The sequence below is a fragment of the Notothenia rossii genome, assembly GCF_949606895.1.
Source record: "Notothenia rossii genome assembly, chromosome: 9".
NCBI classification, from domain to species: Eukaryota; Metazoa; Chordata; class Actinopteri; order Perciformes; family Nototheniidae; genus Notothenia; species Notothenia rossii.
The window spans coordinates 74,933,631-74,957,798 of record NC_136907.1 but is presented as its reverse complement, the minus strand read 5'-3'; the positions used below and the strand labels follow the sequence as shown (position 1 = coordinate 74,957,798).

General features: G+C 40.5%; 1 protein-coding gene across 2 annotated transcripts in view; it reads right to left on the bottom strand.

Annotated features, from left to right (window-relative positions):
- The window catches only part of LOC307018617 (contactin-associated protein-like 4), a 97,169-nt gene that overhangs the window by 13,348 nt on the left and 59,653 nt on the right, over positions 1-24,168 (bottom strand). For both annotated transcript variants that reach the window (XM_079648946.1, XM_079648947.1), the window contains exons 12-21: positions 23,662-23,781; positions 23,006-23,206; positions 21,552-21,714; positions 18,740-18,867; positions 16,390-16,560; positions 12,032-12,250; positions 7,958-8,197; positions 6,247-6,471; positions 3,123-3,256; positions 344-431 (exon numbers count right to left, since the gene is read on the bottom strand). In XM_079648946.1, coding sequence (XP_079505072.1) covers positions 344-431; positions 3,123-3,256; positions 6,247-6,471; positions 7,958-8,197; positions 12,032-12,250; positions 16,390-16,560; positions 18,740-18,867; positions 21,552-21,714; positions 23,006-23,206; positions 23,662-23,781 — 1,689 coding nt within the window. The remainder of the gene's footprint in view (positions 1-343; positions 432-3,122; positions 3,257-6,246; positions 6,472-7,957; positions 8,198-12,031; positions 12,251-16,389; positions 16,561-18,739; positions 18,868-21,551; positions 21,715-23,005; positions 23,207-23,661; positions 23,782-24,168) is intronic.

Genomic DNA, 24,168 nt, shown 5'->3' with positions numbered 1-24,168 from the left:
TTTCTAAGGTTTGTATTTCATACTTTAGTCTGTTTTATAATTGTGTGTGATCGAGATTGTTTTATTGTGTACCAGCCCAAGGACTGCAGCTGGCCATTAGCCATATGTCCTCTGTAAACATGATGTGACTAATTCAATCTTTACCATCTGCTGTTTTAGTTTTCTGTATTTCCTCTTGACCCAGTACTACTCAGCAGTCAGTACTAAAACCGTGTTTATATTTTCATCTTAGTATTTATACTTAATTTATTCCTTCAGATTGTCATAAGAAAGCACATGTTGGATGACATTAAAGCTGCTCTCCGACTAAAAAGGCCTCTGCTTTACCGCGTCTCTCTCTTACCGTGCACTCTGCCCAGCACCAGCGACTTCATGCCATTGAATTCTCCGTCTGATGTCAGGTTGAAGTCTTCTCTGGGGTTGTGGTCGATCTGAAAATGAAAATAATTAAAATCCACTTTTACACACAGGTCTCTAAGGTTAAAATAATGAGAACACCTTCATGACGATGTAAAAGACGATCACTTCGTTTTTTCACTTCAATACTTGATTGTTAATTGCATGAGATGGGCCGTCTTGTGTGTGGACACAAGGAAGAATGGATTCTCATAACAAATATTATAATAATTCATTATTTGAAACCACTCATGTCTGAGATAGGGGGGAACTTAATAAAGACAAAGGAATGTGTAAGCAACTGTATCACAGATAGCTAATATTAGAATTGTGTTGAATCAGCTAGAACAGGGGTTCCCAAAGTGGGGGTCCCCAGTGGGGGTCGCGAGATGATTACAAAATTAAAATAAAAAAAATAATTAAAAAAAATTGATTAATTTTTATTTATATATATTTTTTTTAATTATTATTAATAATAACGAGGCTTCACCTTTGACAATCCACTAGCGCAGTGTTTCTCAAACGTTTTCATACCAAGGACCACTTAACCAATAAAAAACACTCATGGACCCCCGCCCACCCCCGCCCCCGTCGACAGGGGGTCGCCAGTCTCTGGCACTGTTATTTTGGGGCTGAAAAGTTTGGGAACCCCTGATCTAGAAAAGGGCAATAACGGGTATGGGGAGTGGTTGCAGTACTTTTCTTATGATATTGAAAAGCCTCAGGTCTCAAATTTTCTTAGCTTTCAATTTATATGATTTATTTTAGTTTATCTCAGTTTCCCACACATGGAGCGTTTCCCCTTTTGTTGTCCGAACAGAGTGCGACTAACAGGAGCATGCAGTGAGTTTCCCTAGGAGGAAAACGTGCACTGGCCTCTGTGATAGCTGTACGAAAACAGAGGACACGGTGCATTGGTAGCCCCGAGTGCTTTAGACTTCAGTGAGTCATTTTTCAACGGGACGGGAGAGGATTAAGGAGTAAATTGCAAACAATATAATTATTCAGGGAGACAGAAACTGGCAACATGAGATGACCCTCATATTTCACGAGGGTCACCTTTTATTTCATCTCGGGGTAATTATATAGACATCCAGGCTGCTGAAGTTAACCTCATATATCAAGTCAGGCTGCTGTTAACAAGATAGGAAGTAAAGTAGATCCAGATATGATTAAGAAGCATGATATTTCATCTGAAGCTGATTTAGTGTAGTTTGTCCCTGCTGCCCTGCCGTAGCTCTGCGGTAATCAAAAGGGCATTATTATCACTAAGAGCTCTTACTCTCCATGTGTTTGTAAAATGAATTCCCTGCCACAGCTTTTATTTTGAAAAGGGAGTCTAACAGGACAAACCTTCACACCCAACAAAATAAGTTCTGCTCTGTTAGTTGAAAGCAAGCTCAAATAGTTGCAGCTGTTATGCTTAAGGGTTCATTGACTAATCTATTTCTGTTTTGACAAATCTGTACTGGCGCCTTCGTTAACTTGCAGATTTTATGCCACCAATAATTTGTTTTTATGAAATGTTTCCCCCTAACGTGTCTCCAAAAACATGGTTGTCCTTTAACTCTCTATATCAACAGCTACATGGTGAGTACAGGGGCCTGTACTACGAAGCTGGTTCAACCTAACCTGAGTTATGTTTCAGTTAGCCGGTTGGCCTAATCCAAAACATACGGGTTATCAAGTGGATCGCTAAAGCCAGCCGTGCCCTATCTAGTTAGGTGCGCGTTCACATGAAAGGGGTGGTATTTGGAGCATTCGACCAATCACAAACATGGAGAAGCGTACTGACAGCGCAGCGTCATGCTTCCTGAATGAAAAGTCAACTATATAATTAGACACATATGAAGACGTTAAACTTTAAACATCCATGACTTAAACACTTTATCCAGGATCAAAGCCACATAGCTGCACCTGCGAGGTGAATACAGCTGGTAAAATAAAAAGTGTTTGAATGCGTACATTAACAGGTTTATGATATCACTGCCCCGTCTAAGACACGAGTGGATCTGACTTTAATTTCATTTGACTCGAGTGTTTCGTCAACTTAATGTGTTGCTTAAAATAATACTTCTCTATACAGTATGTGACACTGTGAGTGTTGCACGGCCAGATACGGCTCAGCTGACTCAGATAAGGAAATATATGATACATTATGATGTGATATGCCACGGACTGTACTTAATGTTACTCTGATCCGGTTACTTATGTTGTGACAGATATTTAAGTAAGCTTTCTTAACGCTAATGTTATAATAGTCAGATTGCTCTGAAGATGGGAGGTGATATTCTATTAATGTTCACGTTCACAGTCAGTTGATTTCTGCCGGCCGTCTTTCCTGCAACGGCAGTTTTTCTGTATTTCCTTTCTCCTGTAATATGACTTGATCGCTTTAAACTCTGCACACGGAGCTCTGATTGGTCAGCAGGCAGTGCTTTGACTGAGTTGATCTCTTAGCCTGCAACCTAACCTGCTCTGGGGCATAAGTTACCATGGAGATCTAGCCTGCTAAAAAGAGAACCAGCTTCGTAAGACCGGAAAGCCGGATTTTTCCCTGAAGTTAGCCGGCAAAGCGAAAATCCTGCTTCGTAGTATACCCCCCTGGAATAGGTGTGTGTGTGTGTGTGTGTGTGTGTGTGTGTGTGTGTGTGTGTGTGTGTGTGTGTGTGTGTGTGTGTGTGTATGTGTGTGTGTGTGTGTGTGTGTGTGTGTGTGTGTGTTACCTGCAGAGACACAGAGTTAGTCAGTCTCCTGATGGTGACGGTGTGTAGTTGTCCGTTTGCCAGACTCTTCACTTTGCTCTTCAACACCTCAGCGTCTCTGCTGCTGTCCAGCTTGTACCGTACCTCCAACTTATCTACACACACACACGCGCGCACACACACACACACACACACACACACACACACACACACACACACACACACACACACACACACACACACACACACACACACACACACACACACACACACACACACACACACACACACACACACACACACACACACACACACACACACACACACACACACACACACACACACACACACACACTTCAATATGTTTTCTCTTTATGAAACAGGCAGGGCTTCATCTCTAATCTTTACTGATCTTTTTTAAGGATGTATTTTTCACTTCCATAATGAATCTGAGCAAGGAGTATCTGAATCAATAAAGCTTCCCATATTAAGAGGATTAGATGCTAATTCCCTATCAATAACTAATTAATTTATAATTACTTTTGTTAATATTGGGAAGATTAAATGCGGATATAAAGAAAGCCTTGTGATATCTTTGGGCTTTAAAGATTAATAAGATAAGATGTTAGACGTCCTCCTTAAAGTGCATATGCACGTGTTAATCCCATAAAGAAGATTTCATGATTATGGCTCTCTTTTGTTTTTATAACATCGGTGTATTGACCCAGAAGGAATCCTTGTTTGGTGCATTGACTTCTCCAGTTAGCTCTTTCTGATAACAAATACTATATTCTGGCAAACTGGTGAATGACAAGGAATTTCCATGAGTGCGAAATTAAAGTGCTATATTTGAATAATATAGTGTAGGACCATATACCTATATAAGAAAAAATTATACTTTTTGTTTTTCAAAATACCAAACAGATCATGCATTTTAGCCATTCCTCATTTCGCTCACTTTAACACTGTCTTTGCATGGGCTCATTCTGTGAGAACAGCACCATCTGGTGGCCTGAAATATGTACTAAAGCATCTCGAGTGCTTTCGAACGGCAATGTCCGTGGCTGTCTCCTCCTGATTGGTGGAGTTGGCCCAATAGCCGTAGAGCCACTTCTGTGACCTCATAGAAGTGTTCAAATCTGGATCAGTCTGTATCAGATCCGTTGCAGCCCCTTTTTAAGAGATTTGGGTATGGAGGAAAATAGAGAGGGTTGTGTTTTCTGACACTTGGTGAGTTCCCTGGAACACCGGGGAAACATATTCATGTAGAAAAGACGTACAAAAGTGCATTTTGCATGATAGTTCACCTTTAAATTAAAAATAAAAGCTCTCCGAGATTTAATTTGTCTTTTCATTTTAAGTGCATTTACCTGACGACTCCACGGCCTTAACGCCACGCTGTCCATCAGCTTCCTCTCATTAAGACCAGAACAAATCCATTTACAGCCAATCAGGCAACAAAGTGCCAGCTCTGTAGGGCTCTCGTAAAATGTAATTTCAAGTTAAGTGGCTCCTACTACTCCTAAAAGCCAAACTCACAACGTAATTATTTAGCAACGAAGTTTGTAAAAACAAATCAGCAAGTTTTCTGCCACCCATTAGCAGAAAATAACACTTTCATCCCTCAGTCCCTCAGAGACAAAGCATCAGCTGCACGGATTAAAAGGCAGTCGAGTCTGACGGAGGAAAGATCTGACAGAGCCTGATCTGGTACAAGTGCAGAGGAGGAAGAGGAGAGAGGAAGAACGAGAGGAGGAAAGGAAGAGAGGTTAGATTAAAGGCTGAGAGGAGATAGGAACAGAGAGAACTCATTGAAAAAAAGTTAACATTTAACATTATTCAGACTCAGCTCTCTGAACTAAAGCTTCTTTTAAATGTTGATAAAACCAAGGTATTGCTATTTTCAAAAGCTAAAACAACACCAGAGCCTGTTTTAGATATTGTTACTATCCTAGGACAAGTACTTGAAGTGGTTACCCGTTATAAACACCTTGGTATCTGGCTTGGTGTTTGTCTTACTTTTAAACTTCATGTCAATAACCTGCTTAAAAAGCTGAGGGTTAGACTAGGTTTCTTTTTCAGAAACAAGTCCTGTTTCTCGCTTGAGGCCAGGAAAAGGCCAGGAAAAGGCTAGTCACTGTGACCTTTTCACCTGTGCTGGACTATGGTGATTTGTTGTATATGAATGCACCTGCCCATTGCCTGAACAAGTTAGATGCCACCTATCACAGTGTTCTGAGATTTGTCACAAATTGTAAAGCACTTACACATCACTGTACCCTGTATGCCAAGGCAGGTTTGCCATCACTTACTGTAAAGAGGCTCAGTCATTGGTACACGTTTATTTATAAAGCTTTGTTGGGTAAACTCCCGTATTATATCTGCTCTCTGATAACACAGAGAGTTGCAAGCAGCTATTGTCTGAGATCGCATGATGTAGTATTGTTAGATGTGCCAAGAGGACTGGACTTAGGTAAAACAGCTTTTATGTGCGCAGCTCCACTTGCTTGAAACAATCTTCAGCAAGAATTGAAACTGAGCAATCTCATTCCTCTGCATGTTTTTAAAGCTAGGCTAAATGAAATGCTTGTTGATACTATGGGCACTTGTAAATGTCTGTAACTATGTAAATGTATCCTGTAAATATAATGTATGATGTCCTTTATTGTTTTTTGTTTCATGTGGAACCTATATGCTGCAGGTCTCCCTTGAAAAAGAGATCTATGATCTCAATGGGACCAATCTGATTAAATAAAGGTTTGAAATGAAATGAAAGATTAAGGGGGGAAGATGAAGTGGCCAAAAGGAAAATCCGTCTCATCTGGAAAGGGGAATAAGACTTTGAAAAATATGTAAGAGCTGAAAAGCAGGCAATCAGTAAAGATAAGCTTATGAGAAATAAATAATAGAGGACATTCAACCTGAAGTGAATGATCCGGAGGAGAGGAGACAAAGAAGGGAAGTGGAAAAGGCGGAAGTCAATAGTAGGAGAGGTGTTTAAGAGGCTTACAAAGAGTGACACCTTATGCAATCGAAGCTCATCTAAATTAATTGAAGCTGCAGGAGAGAGAAGCCAAGGCAGATAAGGCGCTCTACTTTAATCTTGAGCAAAACAAGCTCCTTGAAAATGCGAGCGCCCCCTCACCGTGCTTGTTGATGAGCAGGGCCAGGTACTGGGTGTAGTAGGAGCAGACGTAGAGCAGCAGAGCCGGGCTCTGATTGGTCCTGAAGCTCAGCGAGACGTTCTCTCCTCTCAGCGTCAGGTCCGAGTAGATGGAGGACGGCAGGGCGCTGCTGTTCCTGCTCAACTCGTACGGCTCCTTGAAGGTGTAGCGCAGCGACGTGCCCGACTTGAAGCTGGCTGACAACTCTGAGGAAGACGGAGAGATCAGTTCATCAGAAATGTAGAGGATTAGTAAAGGCTGATTAAGAAAGATGTATAAACAGTGTTCTTTTTTTTTTTAAACTGCCAAAAACGTCATAGATATATATTATTCTGTTAATACGAAGAGGTCAGGAGAGAGGTATATTTTAAAGTAAATATATGTCAAATATGAATGAAGAACTGACAACACTGAACTTGATTTAAAGGTCACCTATTATGAAAAATCCAATTTTTCATGTCTCTTCTACATCAACACGTGTCCCCTCTTCTTCATGTCTCTTCTACATCAACATGTGTCCCCTCTGTGGAAAGAGACTCTGAAAGTTTCAGGAAAAAAATTCTCTCTCTTTTTGTCCTGATCCATTTCTATAAAAACCTGTCTGAAAATGAGCTGATCAGATTTTGGCCACTTAATGATGTCATAACGATGTCTTGGCTTGTGTAACCATTAGCCAATCACAAACCAAGGTAACCCCCCCCCCCACCTTATCACCTGAATCTCCTCCTAGATCACCATTAGGCGCTTTCACACCGGAGTACTTTTCCCAGGAATAGTTCCAATGGTTCTTGGAATTTTGCGTTCACACCGAAAATATCTGGAACTAGAACTGAGTTCATGCGAACCTTTTCACCCCTTTGCAGTCCCTGCTAGAGAGCAGGTATTTTCCAGGGGAGGAAACGGTTCCAGTTTCTTATTGGCTGGGCGAATTGCAAAGTACGCCCCGTAAAACTCCCAAAAATGTTTGTGAAGCCGCCATTTTATTTGCTGGCATTAGCATTATTAGCATTAGCCCAGTGCACCAACGGAGAGAGACTGACTTATGGCAACACAAAATATAACGTGGGAGCGGTGGAGTGATGAGGAGGTGTCGGTGCTTCAGGCGATTTACTCGGGACTTCGGGTGGCGACTCCGGGACTTCGAGTGGCAGTATACGCCGTGAAGTTGTTTGCGGGCTGCCAGTAAACCCAGAGCAGAAGAAGAAGAAGTGACGTCAGAGGCTTCATTTGCCTAATCCTCCCTCAGGGACTTATTCCGGTGTGAACGCGATGTACTAGGACAGTTCCGGGACTAAAGAGTTCGGCAGGACTAAGTACTTGGTGCGGCTATTGTGTTATTTTTAACCAAATATCTCTCTGAGGGGAGTGGCTCCTTATTTTCATCCAAAGTAACACACAGAGAATCAGCACTTTTTAAACAGGGCTGAAACAGAGGGGATTATGGGATGCTGCAATGATCTGTTTGGTGTTTCAGCCAATCAGAGACATGTTCTGTATATATCTGAGACCTATAATATATTGATGAAAAACAGTCTAATAGGGGACCTTTCACTTTTCTTCTCGATGGATTTGAAAAACTGTAATGTCATCTCCAAATTGACAACATACTCCAGCCTCAGATACCCTTTACCAAATTATAGAAATTGGTTTGTATGATGGTGTATATTGTTTCAACACCAACAGTGTGTGTACCTGTGTGACAGAAGGCTCCAGTGTGCGCCGACAGGCCGCAGTCGCAGTGGAAGCCGCTGGCTCTCTCCACACAGCGCCCCTGGTTCTGGCAGAGCGAGCCGTAGCTGCTGCAGTGACCCGGGCAGCCGGGCCGGACCCCGGGGGTGATCTCCGCCCGCTCCTCCAGGTCCAGGGGGACGCCGTTCAGCTGCAGGGAGCGGATACAACCCCGGAAGCCCTTCTGCCTGGACGCTGTACCTCCTGAGAAACACAGAAACACACCGAATAAACATCCATCCATCCTCCAACACATCTGGGAGCTGTCCATCATTCGACCAAACATCGTGTCTGATCCCACCCACGTTCAGCTGATAGAAGAATCAGGGTTCACAAGGGCAGCCTGAGCACTCATATTATAAGGTAGGTGTGAGATATAAAATGTCTAAAATGATTATGTGACTAATATCATCAGCAATCAGTGTCATAGCATATTAGAATCAAAGCTAGCACTGAGAAACAAACTGAATACAATCCATCCACCCTCCAAAACATCTATGAGCAGTCCATCATTAGACCAAACATCGTGTCTGATCCCACCCACTCTCTCCTGAAGTTCAGCTCATAGAAGATTCAGCCTGAAGCACTACAAACACTCATTCCTGCCCAAAGGGATTTCCCCTTTCCTGTAGCATCTTATATAGATTTGTGTGCCTGTAAATGGTCTGCAGAGGCTAAAATCCCAAAGGTCCCACCAGAGGGAGTTTCTCTCCCACACAAGGCCGGTTTTGTAAAAAGTTAGTTTCTGGGGGCTATTCGAAAGTGTATTGACACACATATGGGCTACCATTAAAAGTATAAACCTCAAAATGCAGAAACTTTAAACAGCTCTACAAAAGGTTCAGGTTTATATGTCTGCTCATTATTGTGCACATATCCAGAAGTTAAACAGTAATCATAAAACATCAAGTGAATCACTTCTTGGAAGGTGAGATCATTTCTAAAAAGCATAAATGAGGGATTTGCTGAGTAAAGATTAAAGAAAAGATCAAAGAGTCCAAATGCAGAGGAGCTTCACCTCCGACCAAATGAGACCTTTAAGATCAGTGAGAATTTACAATATTCAACCTCAGCTCTAACAAGACGATTGCAGCATCTCTACAGGAGACCCTGCTGTGAGAGCACACTCTGTACATACAGTATGAGACCACATGAGAGGGAATCTGACAATTAGCTAAGTGGAGATCAGACCAAGCATCAAAGGCAAAGTATGGCTTACAATACAAAGAACCTCGACCTGCAGGCACAGAAAGCAACGTTTCAAAAGAGAGAATTCACTGGAAACTTCAGAGTTTGGAGAAGAAACTCTGGAGCAAAGATTCAACCACATGTCCAACAGTGCAGCATCTCCTGTGAGGCAATACAAGCAGGATATCATGCAATAAAAAATACATTTGATAGGGCCTTCTGCCACATATTCAGAGCCATTTGTCACATACTTTTAAAGTTGAAATCAAATTATTGAAGGGACCATATTATGCTAATTTCCAGAATTGTATTCGGTACCTCTACGTGACATGTCTCCATGCTTTAATGTTCAAAAAGCTCTTTATTTTTCTCATACTGTCTGTGCTGCAGCACCCCTTTTCACCCTCTGTCTGAAACCAGAGCCCAGTCTGCTCTGATTGGTTAGCTGGCCGGCTCTGTTGTGATTGGTCAACAGCTTAGAGATGTCCAGCCCCTTAGTGGACATCATGTACAATGTGTTGGAGCGCTAGTTAATAGAAGTGTGAGTGTAACATAGTGATGTCACTATGTTAAAGAAGTAAACAAAGGAGGCCAATGGATTATTTTTTAATCGCCATTCAAGCTAATGTTTTTCTATATACTAGTTGCAAGGCTATTGGGATGTCAATGTCTGTCCGATTTACAGCTTAACCGTTTGGTCAAAACCCTCATCAGCCAGTACAGAAATAGTGTTTCACAATTTCCAACATGATACCAACAAACATCTTTCAGCACATTCTCACTTCCCCTGTCTTTAAATGAAGATAAGTGTTTTCTGTATCTCAGAAAACACTATCTTCACAACCCAGCCAACACAGCACCGATAAACAGGTTATCTATTCAAACCAGGCTATACGACAAGATATCTGAATTGGTGCTTGCAATGAATGCAGAAATATGTCACCAGAAACTGCTGCGTGTGGATATTATACGCTGACAAATATGAGGCAATAAAGCAAGAAGAGGAACAGTAATCCAACGGTTTGTAAATCCACACAAGGCAATAACACGGGTTATAAATCTGAACAATGTTATTCACTACCTTATAAATGTCTGCAAGGAATAATTAAGGCTCATAAATACACAGTTTAATTAATCATGGCTAATGAATTCATGGAAAACAACAATGACTTTAAATTATAAAACTAAGTAGACTGACATAAATCTGTGGAGGTCTTCTACGCTGCATGTAATAGTATCATAGTTTACCTTAAATGCACATAAGGAGTAGAAATCTACATTTTGCCTCATGGTTACAGCAATGTTGTGACTTGTGATTTCATACAAGCTGAGCCGAATGCTTATTTATACATTTCCATGCATAAAATCTATTTTCTAGATAGCTATCTCAAGGATACTTTTACAGAAAATACATTGTATGAATCATCAGTGTTAAATCTAAACACCAGTTCATGTCTTTTATTAATTAGCAAAAGTTATTTTTTCTTAAGGCTGTCTCTGTGTATGCACAGAGGGTTTCTGTGTATAATGATATTTATATTGCAGCTACGCCTTTCCAGCCTTACACTTCATTGCAATTGATTATTTAGTGTTTTTTAAACTGTGTCCCGAGTCGGTTAGTATTTTATATACACAGGTTACATAAACACAGTCCTGGTTTAAAGCAGCTCCATTTGTCAACAGCTTTAAGCTTCGCAAATGCTTTATGAGAAAGGAAATGCATTCAACACATGTTTAAAGCTTTGGGTGTGTTACGATACACAACATGCTTTTTATCGGGAAACAGAGCAAAATGTACTTTGTTTACAAAAATAAACACAACAGGGTGGGGTTAATTGTCAAGTGTGTCTGAAAGGTTTTCAAAAACGTCCCTGTGATATGAATAAGCTGGACTGTTATTCTCTTTCTAGGGAATAAACTCACTTGTAAAGTGTAATGTGCCTCCCATGTAAATGATCTGTTTTCTACGAAAGCATAACAACACAAAGCACTGTTTTGTTCTTGCCGGATATGAACTTGAGAAAGAAGTCGATCCTAAACATATTCAACTAAAAGTTATTTTATCAAACTGCTGAAGCTGCAGAGACAGAAAGTGCTCAACTGCTGATTCTCTGGAGAGCGATACAAGAAACAAGGCAAGTAAAGTTAGTGACTGCGAGATGTGCAGAGACAGAAGGAGTCACAGTACTAGAAGACTTTAGAACGGGCCTTAAAGCCTCCAGCAGTGAGACTAATGAGGCCACAATTCACGAAGAAGCTCACACACACATTTGTGCTTTTATAGGATTTGGTTTTATAACCACTAACAATCTCTTGGAGGACTGGAAGCAACACAATAATCAGACCATGGAGAATAAGGAGAACATTTCTCACCTATGCCTGAATTGCTGGAGCATCATTCACAAACACAGGAATAATGAACAGATATGCCAAACAGTGGAATATAGCAGAAGGAAAGACAAAACATCTGTCACCTTGCAGTTTCATCCCACAGGCCATAAGACTGTTAAACACCTGAACTTTGGAAAGAACATCCATAACATTCATCTGTTTGCAACTTATATCAATATTCCAATTAGTTGTATAAATATTCCGCACTATTTCTATTATATTCTATTCAATTTTATTTACTTGCACTATTATCTGTTTTAATGTGTTGCACTGTTGGAGGAGCCTGTGACCTAAGATGTTCATCGTCATATCTACACTGTAGCTATGAACACATGACAATACAAGCCTTGAACCTTGAACCAGGTGTGTTCTGAACACATACTCGGCCCCCTAAAGCAGATTCTTATTTTGTATAAACGTTATATGAATATATGTTTGGCCCTTGTGTCTCCTCCTCACCTATGAACAGCTGGCTGTTGAGCTGCAGGTGGAGGTGTCCGTCAGCCGGAGCTTCCTGTGTGGCGACAGGAAGTCCGTCCAGCCGCAGCGAGGCCTCTTTGACGTTCCTCTCGGCTCGGACTCGATGCCACCGGTTGTCGTTCAGCGGCACCATCGACTCCACGTGAACCTCCAGAGGCCCGTTACCAACGTCGAAGGAGAAAACCACCCGGGTGGAGGCTGACGGAGGGGGAGAGAGGGGGGAGACATGTTGGGTTATTGATGTGTCAGTCACTGCACGTCTAACGAGTGATGGAATAAGTACTCAGATGTTTTACATAAGTAAAACTGCTTCAAATAAAATCCTGCACTTAAAAACATATTCAAATAGAAGTTCAAATAGAAGTTGAAAAGTATAAATAATCATCAAAATAAACCCTAAGTACCAAAAGTAAAGTAGTCGGTAAGGTCCCATTTCAGAGTTATATATATTATATTATAATCATTGATGTAATATTGTGATCATGACTTCATTCAGCTAGTATAGGTTAGGGTTATTTAATTTACTTTAAGAACTGCTGGGTAGCTTTTACTATAATACTGTATTTTAATTTGTATTTTGTATTAATAACATAGCTGGTAAGTAATGCTGGAAAATAAATGTAATGGAGTAAAGAGCACATCGTTTTCCTACAAAAGATTTTTTGTTTTGTTTTGTTGCCAAACAAATCGAAACGCTATAAATAACTTGTTGGTGTTTGGTAAAGAGGATTTTTTTTTTTCCAGTGTAAAGATATGAATTATTCTTAAACGACTTAAACTTTCCCAAGGGCAAAAGGCGAAACAGCGCGGTGCATTTATAACTTTCTTAGTGAGTTACTCAGATGAGGACATAGTTTGGATGTCTAGGGTGCTAGTGAACTGCGAGTTTGCGCAGTTCTCCAGTGTGTGCGCAGGGCACAGAATGTGCTCAGGGGAGTCTCCCTCCGCAGCCGTTTGGCGTAGTTTTGGCACAATTCCGTTATACACACCGACGTTAACAGCAGCCCCATCTGTGCACACGGCGACCGACTTTGTCGTCCGTGATCTACGCGCCTTCGGTAAAAAAAAGCTTCACAAGTCCGTCAGTACGCAAAGGCGCTCAGTGACACAAGTGACGTTATGCATTTCAGAAGTTTGCCGCGCATGCGTACCCGTTATGTGCACCCCTGACTATAAAGTAACTTTATTTAGAAATTCCTCTAGAGGTTACGGAGCTATCTTAAGAGGTCGGTACTGACAGTGATTTCCCAGAGGAGAGAGACGTTTGCTGCAGCAGTGTCCCTGAAATGATCTGTGTCTGTCCCTTTAAATCCCGCTTCTAACGCAACTTCCTCCAAAAAGCAACACAAAGAGAACCTCCAAACAAACTAAAAAAGTGAAGTGAGGTGACACAGCTTCAATAGGCAACCTCATATGACTCTAATAACTAAGGCGGATACAAGCCGTTCTGAATGACAAACTGTACAGCTGCCAATAAATGCGAACCTGGTACAACCCTTAGGTTGTGCGGTCACACCCATATAAACACAAGGACACCTTGTTGGGTAATACAGCTATGTTTTAAATTACATAATATATGGTAGGCTATAAACACACATCTCACAGCCACACACATTTCACTGCACCTATAAACTAAATAACACCCTATTGGTTATTGCTGTCGTAATCTGAATGAGGCAAGAATCAATCAACAGGAATTAATGGAGGGTCACGGCTAAAATGCCCCCTGAGAGTTGATAAACAACCGTCAAATAAAAAAAAAGGGGGCAAAAAAAAAAAGCCCTGCAATGATTATGAGTTCCTATTTTACGGATTTCACCTTGGTTACATTTTATTTGCTGTGTTGTGAGAATGCTATGTTGTCCCATGTGGGCAAGCATCCATGGCAGCGTATGCAATGCATTCAACTGCAAACTTTGTGGGAAGGAAATTGATCGAAAGACAACAAACAAAGAAACCCAGAGCAGAACAAAATGATGGAAACATGCAAGCAGCGCCAGAAGAAAACACAAACTCAACAAGAACAAACCTGTCAATAAAAAATAAAACAAAAAAGCTTTATTCAATATTAGAAGTTATGGGATAACTGAGGGAACATCTTTCAATCCATTATTGCAAAACAGTTGAATCCCAGAACAGGGAAACAACTGTAACGCAGTGTCCATACGGCGGTGTGCGTTGAAGCTTGCCGGTGAGCGTGTCTGAAACTCGACGAACAACCAATCATATGAATCTCCCGCCCCGGACACACAAGCACGTGGTTTGATTGGCTAGAGCTTGTACTGGTATATTATTTGATTGGCTGACGTTTCCACCGAAGCTTCAAAAGTTGAGTATTGCTCAACTTTTGATGCGAGCAACGCCCGCAAAGCGAAGCAACGCTCCCACAATGCAGCTCGGCAAAGCGTGACGTCACCCCATTCAAAGTGAATGGGAAGAAGCGTTGAAGCTTCAAAGCACGCCGCCGTGTGGACGGGCCGTAAGTGTACAAGAAGTGTGAATAATATACTTCAAATATAATTAGACTGCTTCTTCTAAATGCACCGCTCTCAGACCTATAAATACAATTTAAAAACAATTAACTATATCTTTCAAAGTGGCCCTTTTATTTGCATTTATTGGACAGCTTTTGGTTACTTTTGAGTTTTAGATTATTAGATCATTCAAAAATATAAATCAATTATTAAATACACTTTGACATATAGAATAGATATAGATATATGTATAGGTTAAGATATCCAGCTGCAGGACAAAAAGTTAAATTTGCTCAACATTTAATAACTGTGATAAAACACATCAATAATCATTATAGTAACCCAGTAACTCAATATATACGATTCTGAAAAGAGCCATTATGCATAAGGACCACTTTTACTTTTGGTACTTCAAGTATATTTTGATACCAATGCTTTTGTACTTTTACTTTAAACTGAGTATTTTTACACGGTAGTATTTCTACTTTGTGTGGAGCTGTGTGCTTCAAAAGCCTGAATTTAAAACAAATATTTTAAAGCTGAAGACTGTTTTCAAATGTAGAGCAGGTTGTAAGCGAGGCTCCGTTTGCAAATGAGGAAACAGTTCAGAGTGTCAGCGCTGCTCCTCCTCCTGGAATGAGTCAGAGTTTGATAAGCCCTCCCTCTTCTTCCTGCTCTCAGACTCTGGGTGTTTCTCAATGTCGAGGACACTTCCTTGGTAGCACATGTCTTCCGAGCTACTTGCTTCAGAAGCAAGGCAAGAATCCTTCCTAGCCTCGGAAAACGAAGAATTGTGGAACAGATTTGGAAATTGGTCCGTGCGCAAAGCATTGTGGGGATTTTAAGACCGCGGAGTCTACACATGTGCAGCCTCGAAATTTCCCGCTACGAAGTACGCCGGCCTCGGTAGAATTCCAAGTAAGCTGGAGATTGGAACAGTCCTTCGGCGGCACTCGATGAAGTATGCTTGAAATAGTGGCTCTGGATGGGTGTAACCAACATGTGGGTAAAGAACAAGAGCTGATAGGCCACATTCACTGCTCACACACATCCTGTTCAGATCACAGCTTACATAGTTTCAGCTATCAGGAAGTGAAACTCAGACACTCGCTGCCACTGAGAGGAGAAATGGCGCAGAAAGGAGTTCAGCTGGACCGGGAAACCTTCTCTTGTTCGATCTGTATGGATCTACTGAAGGATCCGGTGGCTACTCCCTGTGGACACAGCTACTGCATGAAGTGTATTGAAGGCTTCTGGGATGGAGAGGATGAGAAGAAGATCCACAGCTGCCCTCAGTGCAGGCAGAGCTTCACACCGAGGCCTGTCTTGCTGAAGAACACCATGTTAGCAGCTTTAGTGGAGGAGCTGAAGAAGACTGGACTCCAAGCTGCTCCTGCTGATCACTGCTATGCTGGAGCTGAAGATGTGGCCTGTGATGTCTGCACTGGGAGGAAACCGAGAGCCTGTAAGTCCTGCCTCGTGTGTCTGGCCTCTTATTGTGACCAACACCTCCAGCCTCATTATGACGTAGCTCCATTAAAAAAACAGAAGCTGGTGGAGCCCTCCAAGAAGCTCCAGGAGAACATCTGCTCTCGTCACGACGAGGTGATGAAGATGTTCTGCCGCACTGATCAGCAGTGTATCTGTTATCTCTGCTCTGTGGACGAACACAAAGGCCACGCCTTACAGAACCAATCAATAGTATAACACTCATTATGACTTTTCCCCACAATCGAACACAAATCCTACCGTCTCGTACTCCCTCCACACACACCGGAAATACGTAAAGGGCTTTAAAGACTCACACTCGCATTTAAATGTGTTTGATTTGGATTCATTCTTGATTCTCCAGCTCTTACTCACAGCTCAGTTCGATCCGGATGAAGTCTTTGATGCCCAGGTTCTCCAGGAACACACCGGAGGAGGCGGTGGTTTTAAACAGGAAGGAGATATCCGCGCTCAGCTCTCCGTGGAAGGTCGGGAAGTGGAGGTACGATGTCTCCTTGTCGAAAAACGCAGCGTTCCAGAAGTTCTCTGAGAAAAGGAAATGAAAACTCCTGGTCAAGATTACTAAGATTAAAAAAAATGTCCCAAATTGGGATGAATTATCTTATCTACATGGAAAAACAAATAAAATACAAAATAATCCTCATTGCATTTGGATTTTAATTTAAAAAATTGAAACTTGAACAACTTGTATAACATTTTGTTTATGTATATATTTAAATTTATTCTGTATATTTTGGATTGTGTATTCTATTGATTCTTGTAATATCCATATTTACCATTAATGTTTATTCAAATAGTTGTTTTGTATAATATTTGAATCTATATCCAATACCTTATTAACATGTTGCTGTAAGAAAACTATTTCCTAATTTAGTATCAATGAAGTATGTCTAATCTAATCTAATAACTAACACGTCAAACTGAAAAAAGGTAAACATTGATTCCGGTGTCAGATGAATTAAACAGGTCGTTAAATACGACAATTACAAATAAAGAGTTTTAAAGTCTCAGCGTTCTCTTTTCAAACACACTATTCAAATAAATAGTACAACATTTGAAGGTGATGATAGTCGGATTATTTTCTGTCTGTTTCTTATGCTGAGTAGATGCTGGCAACATGAGAAAGCTATTATTTGACTCATTCCCAAAAATGTTATCAACAAAATGTGAAACTTGTGTAACTTTTTTGTGACATTTCTGGGACTGCAATAGATGAGAGCAACACATCCGGGTACTTTCCCCTCTACGCAAGGCCACGCCCCTTTGAATTTTGATAAGATAAGATAGTACTTTATTGATCCCAAGGTATTATACAGTATATACATATACATACATACATACATATGACAGATGGAATATTAAATATAAAACAGATTATATAAATGTAAAATGTACATTGTGGTTGGCAGTGAATACAGATTCTGTTTTCAACAATCAGATCAAACAATTACGAAAACAGCGCTTTTTCTATCTACAAGAAGCCCAATTATGATGGTCGGAAAGGCAAACTGTCAAACAATATCATTGGAGAACCATGATCTGTGTTGATTTATGGTTTCATTTAAATCAATAGGGAAATGATATCCGATCAGAAAGCTGGAGGACTAGTGGCAGGCAGCAGGTCAGATTGAAACTAGTGCCCACCTATCCGATTTGAACATGATGATGTACAATGTGATGTAGTAGCCTATGCAGGTGTAAGACCATTGTGTTTGTATTGTGTTATAGGTATGCATAGTTTTCTATGCATTTTGAGGGTTTTGGGGGGTTTGACCCCCAAAAACATTTTCGAACCCTAGGGGCTGGCTCCCCCAAAAGAATTAAATAACATAACCCTAACCTAACCCTAACCCTAAAACCGAAATAAAGTAACAAAAAAAGTAACTAAATCCGCCAGAAACCCAAAAATCTTGCATTCTCCATTTCTGGAAGTTGGCAACCCTAGTGATCGCCGATCTTTTCTACTTCATGCTATCTGCACAAATGGTTGACATTAAACATTAAAAAGACCAGGCAGTTCAGAGAGAATCAAAGGAAGGCAGGCAGGCTGCTTTGCATGACATTCTTCTGGACGTGTTTCATTGTGGTGATAGTGAGGGTAGTCAATCGTTTTGTTGACAAGACAGTAGTGACGGCCATCTTAGTGACGTGTGTTGTTCTGCGAGACCAGAGATTTAGTCAATTGAGCGTTTCACACAAACAAATGTGTTACTTAACAGTTTTACGACACTTTTTTTTTTTTTGACAAACATCATGTAATTCGTGGCACAATTCAAACGGGATCGAAAGATAATCTTTCTCTCTCCATTGACTTCAATATATATATATATATATATACAGTCTGACTTCAATAAATAATTTTTTCGAAATAAGGTCCCATGGAGGTCCACTGGAAGGGGAGGGACTTCGCCACTGTATTATGTTCCGCTTCGCTCTAATGCATTATTTTCCCCCGGAAGTGGGCGGGGCCGTAATTTTGCCCGGAAGTGACATTAGCGTAACTCTCATCTATAATTGAAATGATAGGCAACTGGGATGAAAATTGAAGACCGGTGCGTTGTATGAGGATTGACACACACAAAAAACAATTTGTTAGTCTGTCAACACCATGCAGTCTGACAGAATAAAGTAAACAAAGGTAAATTTCTATGATAGGAAGTTTTTCTTTCATCATGTTGCAGCCAGGCAACTGGACTAGACTTACTGTCTCCATGACAACGGAGCTGTCCCACCCTGTACGCGGCCGCTGACCCCGGCCTCCTGACGTCACCTAGCAACAGAGAACGGACGGGGAGGCTCTCCTTATGGGTGAGCAGCCCCGAGTCCTCAGTCCTGCAGGAGGAGGAGGAGGAGGAGGAGAGAGGAAGCAGGAAGAGGAAGGAGGAAGAAAATAAATGGTGGATTTCAAAAATCAACAAATTCAGGCAACTCACAACCTCCCATCTAAGACCATTTCCTTGAGAAAAAAATTGATGTTTGTTTTAAATATTGTAATCCCCCTTGTGTATATTCATGATAATAATAAAAATAATAAAGTTGATTAAAAAGCGTATTGTTCAGCCTTTTTTAATAATACACTGATAAAAACTATTTTGCTCTACTAAATAATACTATGATTAGGTGTTTAAATTATACAAGAAATTACGAATAATTTTGAAAATCTCTCCTTTTATTTAATGTGTTTCTTGAATTTTTAAGTAATTTTGTATCTTCATTTTAATAAGTACATTTAAATCATAGCACCAAGTAAATGTTAAGTAAATGGGAATTAAATAATTTTAAGTAATTTTGAGTGTTCCCAAAGCCCCGGTGTCCTTCAGTTTGTGTGGGCTACTGTACTGTTGCACAGTTTATACTGTAGAAACTATGTCCAGGACAAGGTGTTTGGAAGTTTTGGAAGATTCACAGCAAACCACATTGAAGGTTATGGAGGTATTGGTCAGTCTTCTCATATTTTTAAGTCTCAATTTGTCCCCCCCCCCCCCTCTAACATCACCAAAAGTCATAATTTAAGGGGTCTTTTCTCAAAAAGATTTACCCCCGGACCCCCCTAGTATTGTTTGGTCACCATTTCCACAGCCCCACCTAAAATATTTTCCACCAGCCGCCCGCCACTGGTAGTTACAATATTAATAACAATAATAGTAATAATAATAACTATGAAAAAGCTAAATACGTATTACATTCTTCTTCTTCTAATTATTATCATTAATATTCACATGGGCATTTCATGGAGACTTAAGCTTCTAATAAATGTTGATCCTCAAAGTCCTACATTCGTTAAATCTGTAGTGTAAGAGTTTGTACATGGTTCATGGTACTCAAAGACTTGACATGTACAGGTAAAAGTTAATAATAAAGAAACACCCTTTGAATACACAAAACAGTTAATTCCACATTCAAATCACCAGAAACAGGAAATGTCTATCTAAACTTGGACATATGGGTGCAGATGTGTTTGGGTAGAGAGGGTTACGAGTTTGAATAATGTGACATACACTTTATGGCATAAAGGGTGCTATTGCAGTATTCGACTCTGGATGATTGCATGTTTTACTGGCTGCTGTAAACATTGCTGTGTGAAAACATAATAATAGCCTTCCTGACATTCAATCCTCTGCCTTTTCTGGAACAGCTACTCCAAAAACAAGACACCTTCCGTCCATTTGCACCCACACGCAGCTTCACACACTCAAGATCACCGCCCGCTTGCCTTGTTGCTGAGGAAAGTTCTGTATAAAAATACACGCAGGGCTGGAAGCGAGGACAGTTTACAGCTCTATTCGATGAAATATTAAAGAGCTGCCGATCCGCTCAGTTAAAATAGAAGTAAACTGTTTTTGCTGGGAAATGATATGTGAGGAAAAAGCCAAGATGACATGAGGAGAGGTTAAAAGTTGTTTTGATTGTGCTCTGCTCAAATTATCCCAGTCAATTTATTGTTTGCTTCCCTGCAGAATGTTGATGACTGTAAACCTGCAGACGCCTTTAGCACTCATGTTTACTATTCAAGACAAATAAATCCCTAGTAGGAGTACAATCAGAAATGTATTGTCCTATATTAAGCAGAAAGTTAGCATGAGCAGAAAATATAGAATCATGCAGTTACAATGACATTTAAAAACCCTAAATGTGCCCATCTATGCGTTTCCAGCTAGTTTCATTACGTTTCATACAACTATTTTTTTTTCCTGATTTGAATGCCATCTTATCTCAAATCGAAAAACGATGTATCTATTTTCAACAGTTTTTTAATACAAAGACACCAGCAAGGAACTAAAAAGTAATATCAAACTAAAGGTCAGATTATTTTTTTAATAATTTGTGGAAAAAGCTGGTTTAATGAACACATTGCTTCACTAAACTGTCCATTGTTTTACAGGTTAGTAATCATCATGTTGTCCCAGCATTTAAGCAGAACCTTAGAGAAATTATACCACCACAGATTTAACGGTCAACGACTGCATTAATATATACTTTACTGTTTGATAAAGCAGTACGTTTATATCAATCAATGTCGTTCTTCCTGAGTTATTTACAATTGTTTTCCATTAATTATGGGGTTTATTTTGCAATGTTTTTTTCAATCGTCTAAGGACAGAGGGTGTCGCATGCTGAAGGTCTGTAAAGCCCCCTAAGACAAATGTGTAATATGTAAAACTGGGCTATATAAATACAATGTGATGATTTTAGATATCCAGGACAAGCCTTTTCACAATACAATATGTGTTTCAGTACCACTCGGTGCGGCCGGCGTCACAGTTGCATTAGTGTTAACGCCTTGTGCGGAATGCTTTGGCAATTCTATGTTTAAAATGTGGTCATGCCAATAAAGCCCCTTTGTATTGTATTGTATTGTATTGTATTGAGATCAGGAGGCAAAGGTTAGAGCAATAAGGAGAGATAAAAAAGGAGAGGATGAAGAAACAGGACAAAGGTGAGGTATTATAGAGAGGGGGAGTAGGAACATTTGAGTATTAATAACCACGTCTGTAAGTATTGCTGTGTCTCAGTACCACTCGGTGCGGTCAGCGTCACAGTTGCAGTAGTGCTGAGGGTCCACACAGTCTCCCTGCAGCCCGCACACACACTGCTGGCTGCCCGGCTGAGCCCCCCCCCAATAAGACTGGACACGACCGGGAGCGGGACCCCCGAGCCACCAGCTGAACGGAGAGCCCTCTGAAACACACACAGTACACACACACACACACACACACACACACACACACACACACACACACACACACACACACACACACACACACACACACACACACACACACACACACACACACACACACACACACACACACACAGTGGTGAAAAGTACTCAAGTATTTTACTCAAGTACAATTTGACATATTTGTACTTTTATTTCTATTTAAAGCTACTTCATACGTCTACTTCTCATGTTTTAGAGATGCATGTCGTACTTTTTTACTCCACTATATTTATTTTAACACTCACAGTTAACCTGTACATATAGAAACACATGACATGCTGATATGGTATAATACCTTACTGTAGTATTTCAAATACTGAGTCCACACATCCGCTACAGAACTAAAATGCTCTTACATGTTTAAAAATAGGATAATATGATAACACTAATAAGATAATATTGTAAGAGGCCAATTCTGCATAACGAGTACCTTTACTTTCGATGATTGAGGTGCATTTATCTTATTATTATTCTGTTCTTCATATTATTATTATTATTATTTATTAAGTTTACACAAATGCATATACCCTACAGGAGAAATAAAGGTTTACAAATGTTTTAATCTAGCTCTAAGAGTATCAAATGCCAAGGAGGTAAAACACACCCACCATCCATCCATTTAAATTTTAATTAATGGCAGTGTTTTCCACAAGTAAACATTGTTCTTCACAGCATAATGTTCAATTAATGACTTGTAAACTTGATGGAGACACAGAGAACTTCATTTGCCTCAATTTAAAAGGAGGAGACATTTCAACTACTCATACAAAACCCATTTGTCTGGCTCATTGGTGAAAAGAAAGAAAATTCTAAGAACCTGATTACGTATCCAGCAACGAGCATAAGAATCTTTTTGTTTTTGTTTAGTAGAGCGGGAAAGATGTGTGAGGCCCCAGGGAGTTAGATTGTTTTCTCTAGAGATTTTGTTTGTACAAAACACCTCATAACTCACTTTGATAAAATGAGAAAGACAGCAAAGAAGGGAAGTTAAACAAATATCCATGCGGTTCAGTGATTACAGACTCAGTAAATCAAATCCAAATGGAAAAGACCTTCAACAATTGTAATTCATATTGGCCTTGTTTAGTCTGAGTTACGGCTCCTTATTTCCCCACTGAAGGTAAATGGAGAAAGGCTCTCAGTATTCATCACTCCACATCAACAGAGTTAAAAATGCCAGGTCCCTTAGAAAAAGTGAGGAAAATCAGATTCAGGATGTTAGGGTCAGCTAAAGAAACAGCCCCTGACCTGGAGTGTTGAGGAGGCGGGACTTCCTGCAGTGGTAGGACAGTTCCTGTTCGCAGTACTCTGATTGGCTGATGGCGGCCAATAGCTGCTCCTCTTCAGTGGAGTAGTCAAAGTGAACTGATTGCTGGTTCACCTCTGGAGACGGTCGCACTCTGGTCAGCTCGCTGTTGTTGTGCTGGATCACCATCCATGTGTTCTCCTCTGTGGACAAAAGAAAACACAACCGCTGTTATGAAGAATATTACACTAGATGGTCAAAGGTATTTTAGCTTTCGCTTTACCTCTCAAAAAGGACATAATTCAGAGCACTGACAATGTTCTCAATCATCATGATACCAAATTTGTAAAGCATCACGACTTAAAGAGACAGGGAGATGAATGTGGGACAGAGATTAAAGGAGGGAAAGAGAGAGAAGCTTGGAGACAAGAAGATGGAAGTGGATCAGAGGGGGATGAGTGGAGCATCATCATTTACAATTATGTAAATTGTAATCATAAAAGAAATGGAGTGATGATGTGAGAAGAGGTGGAGTATATGTCTGTGTGCTTGTGTGTCTGTATTTGTGTGTGTGTGTGTGTGTGTGTGTGTGTGTGTGTGTGTGTGTGTGTGTGTGTGTGTGTGTGTGTGTGTGTGTGTGTGTGTGTGTGTTTGTCACCTGTCATGTTGCAGTACACCAGTTGCGGTTTGATTGGTCCGCTGCCATCCACGTCGATGTAAAAATGTCCCGACGTGTTGCCGTTGTGTTTGTACGCCTCACAGGACTGTTCGTACAGAGCTGGAGGAAAATAATGAGATCACGTCAAAATGAATCACGTCAACATCAACACATGGACACAGCCTGTCAAATGAGTGAATCCTCCAGGATACTGAAACCATTTAAGGGATTAATAGAGAGAGAGGGAGGGAGAGAGAGTTGGGTCGTTGGTGGCCGACAGTGCTCTCATGTCTCTTACTTTAGGGTCCCTAAAAGCAGGCTAAACGGTTACAAACACTCCTACCAATGTCCATTAATCTTCTCAACAAACCAAAGTAACGTATAGTTTAAACGTTGGCCTTGGGGTTTGTGCAATAAGGCGTCATTGTCAGTATGTTGTCTGTGTGTAGGTGTATGTGCAAACTGTGTACATGTATCGTAAGTCATGTGTGTTGCTTGCTCATAAAG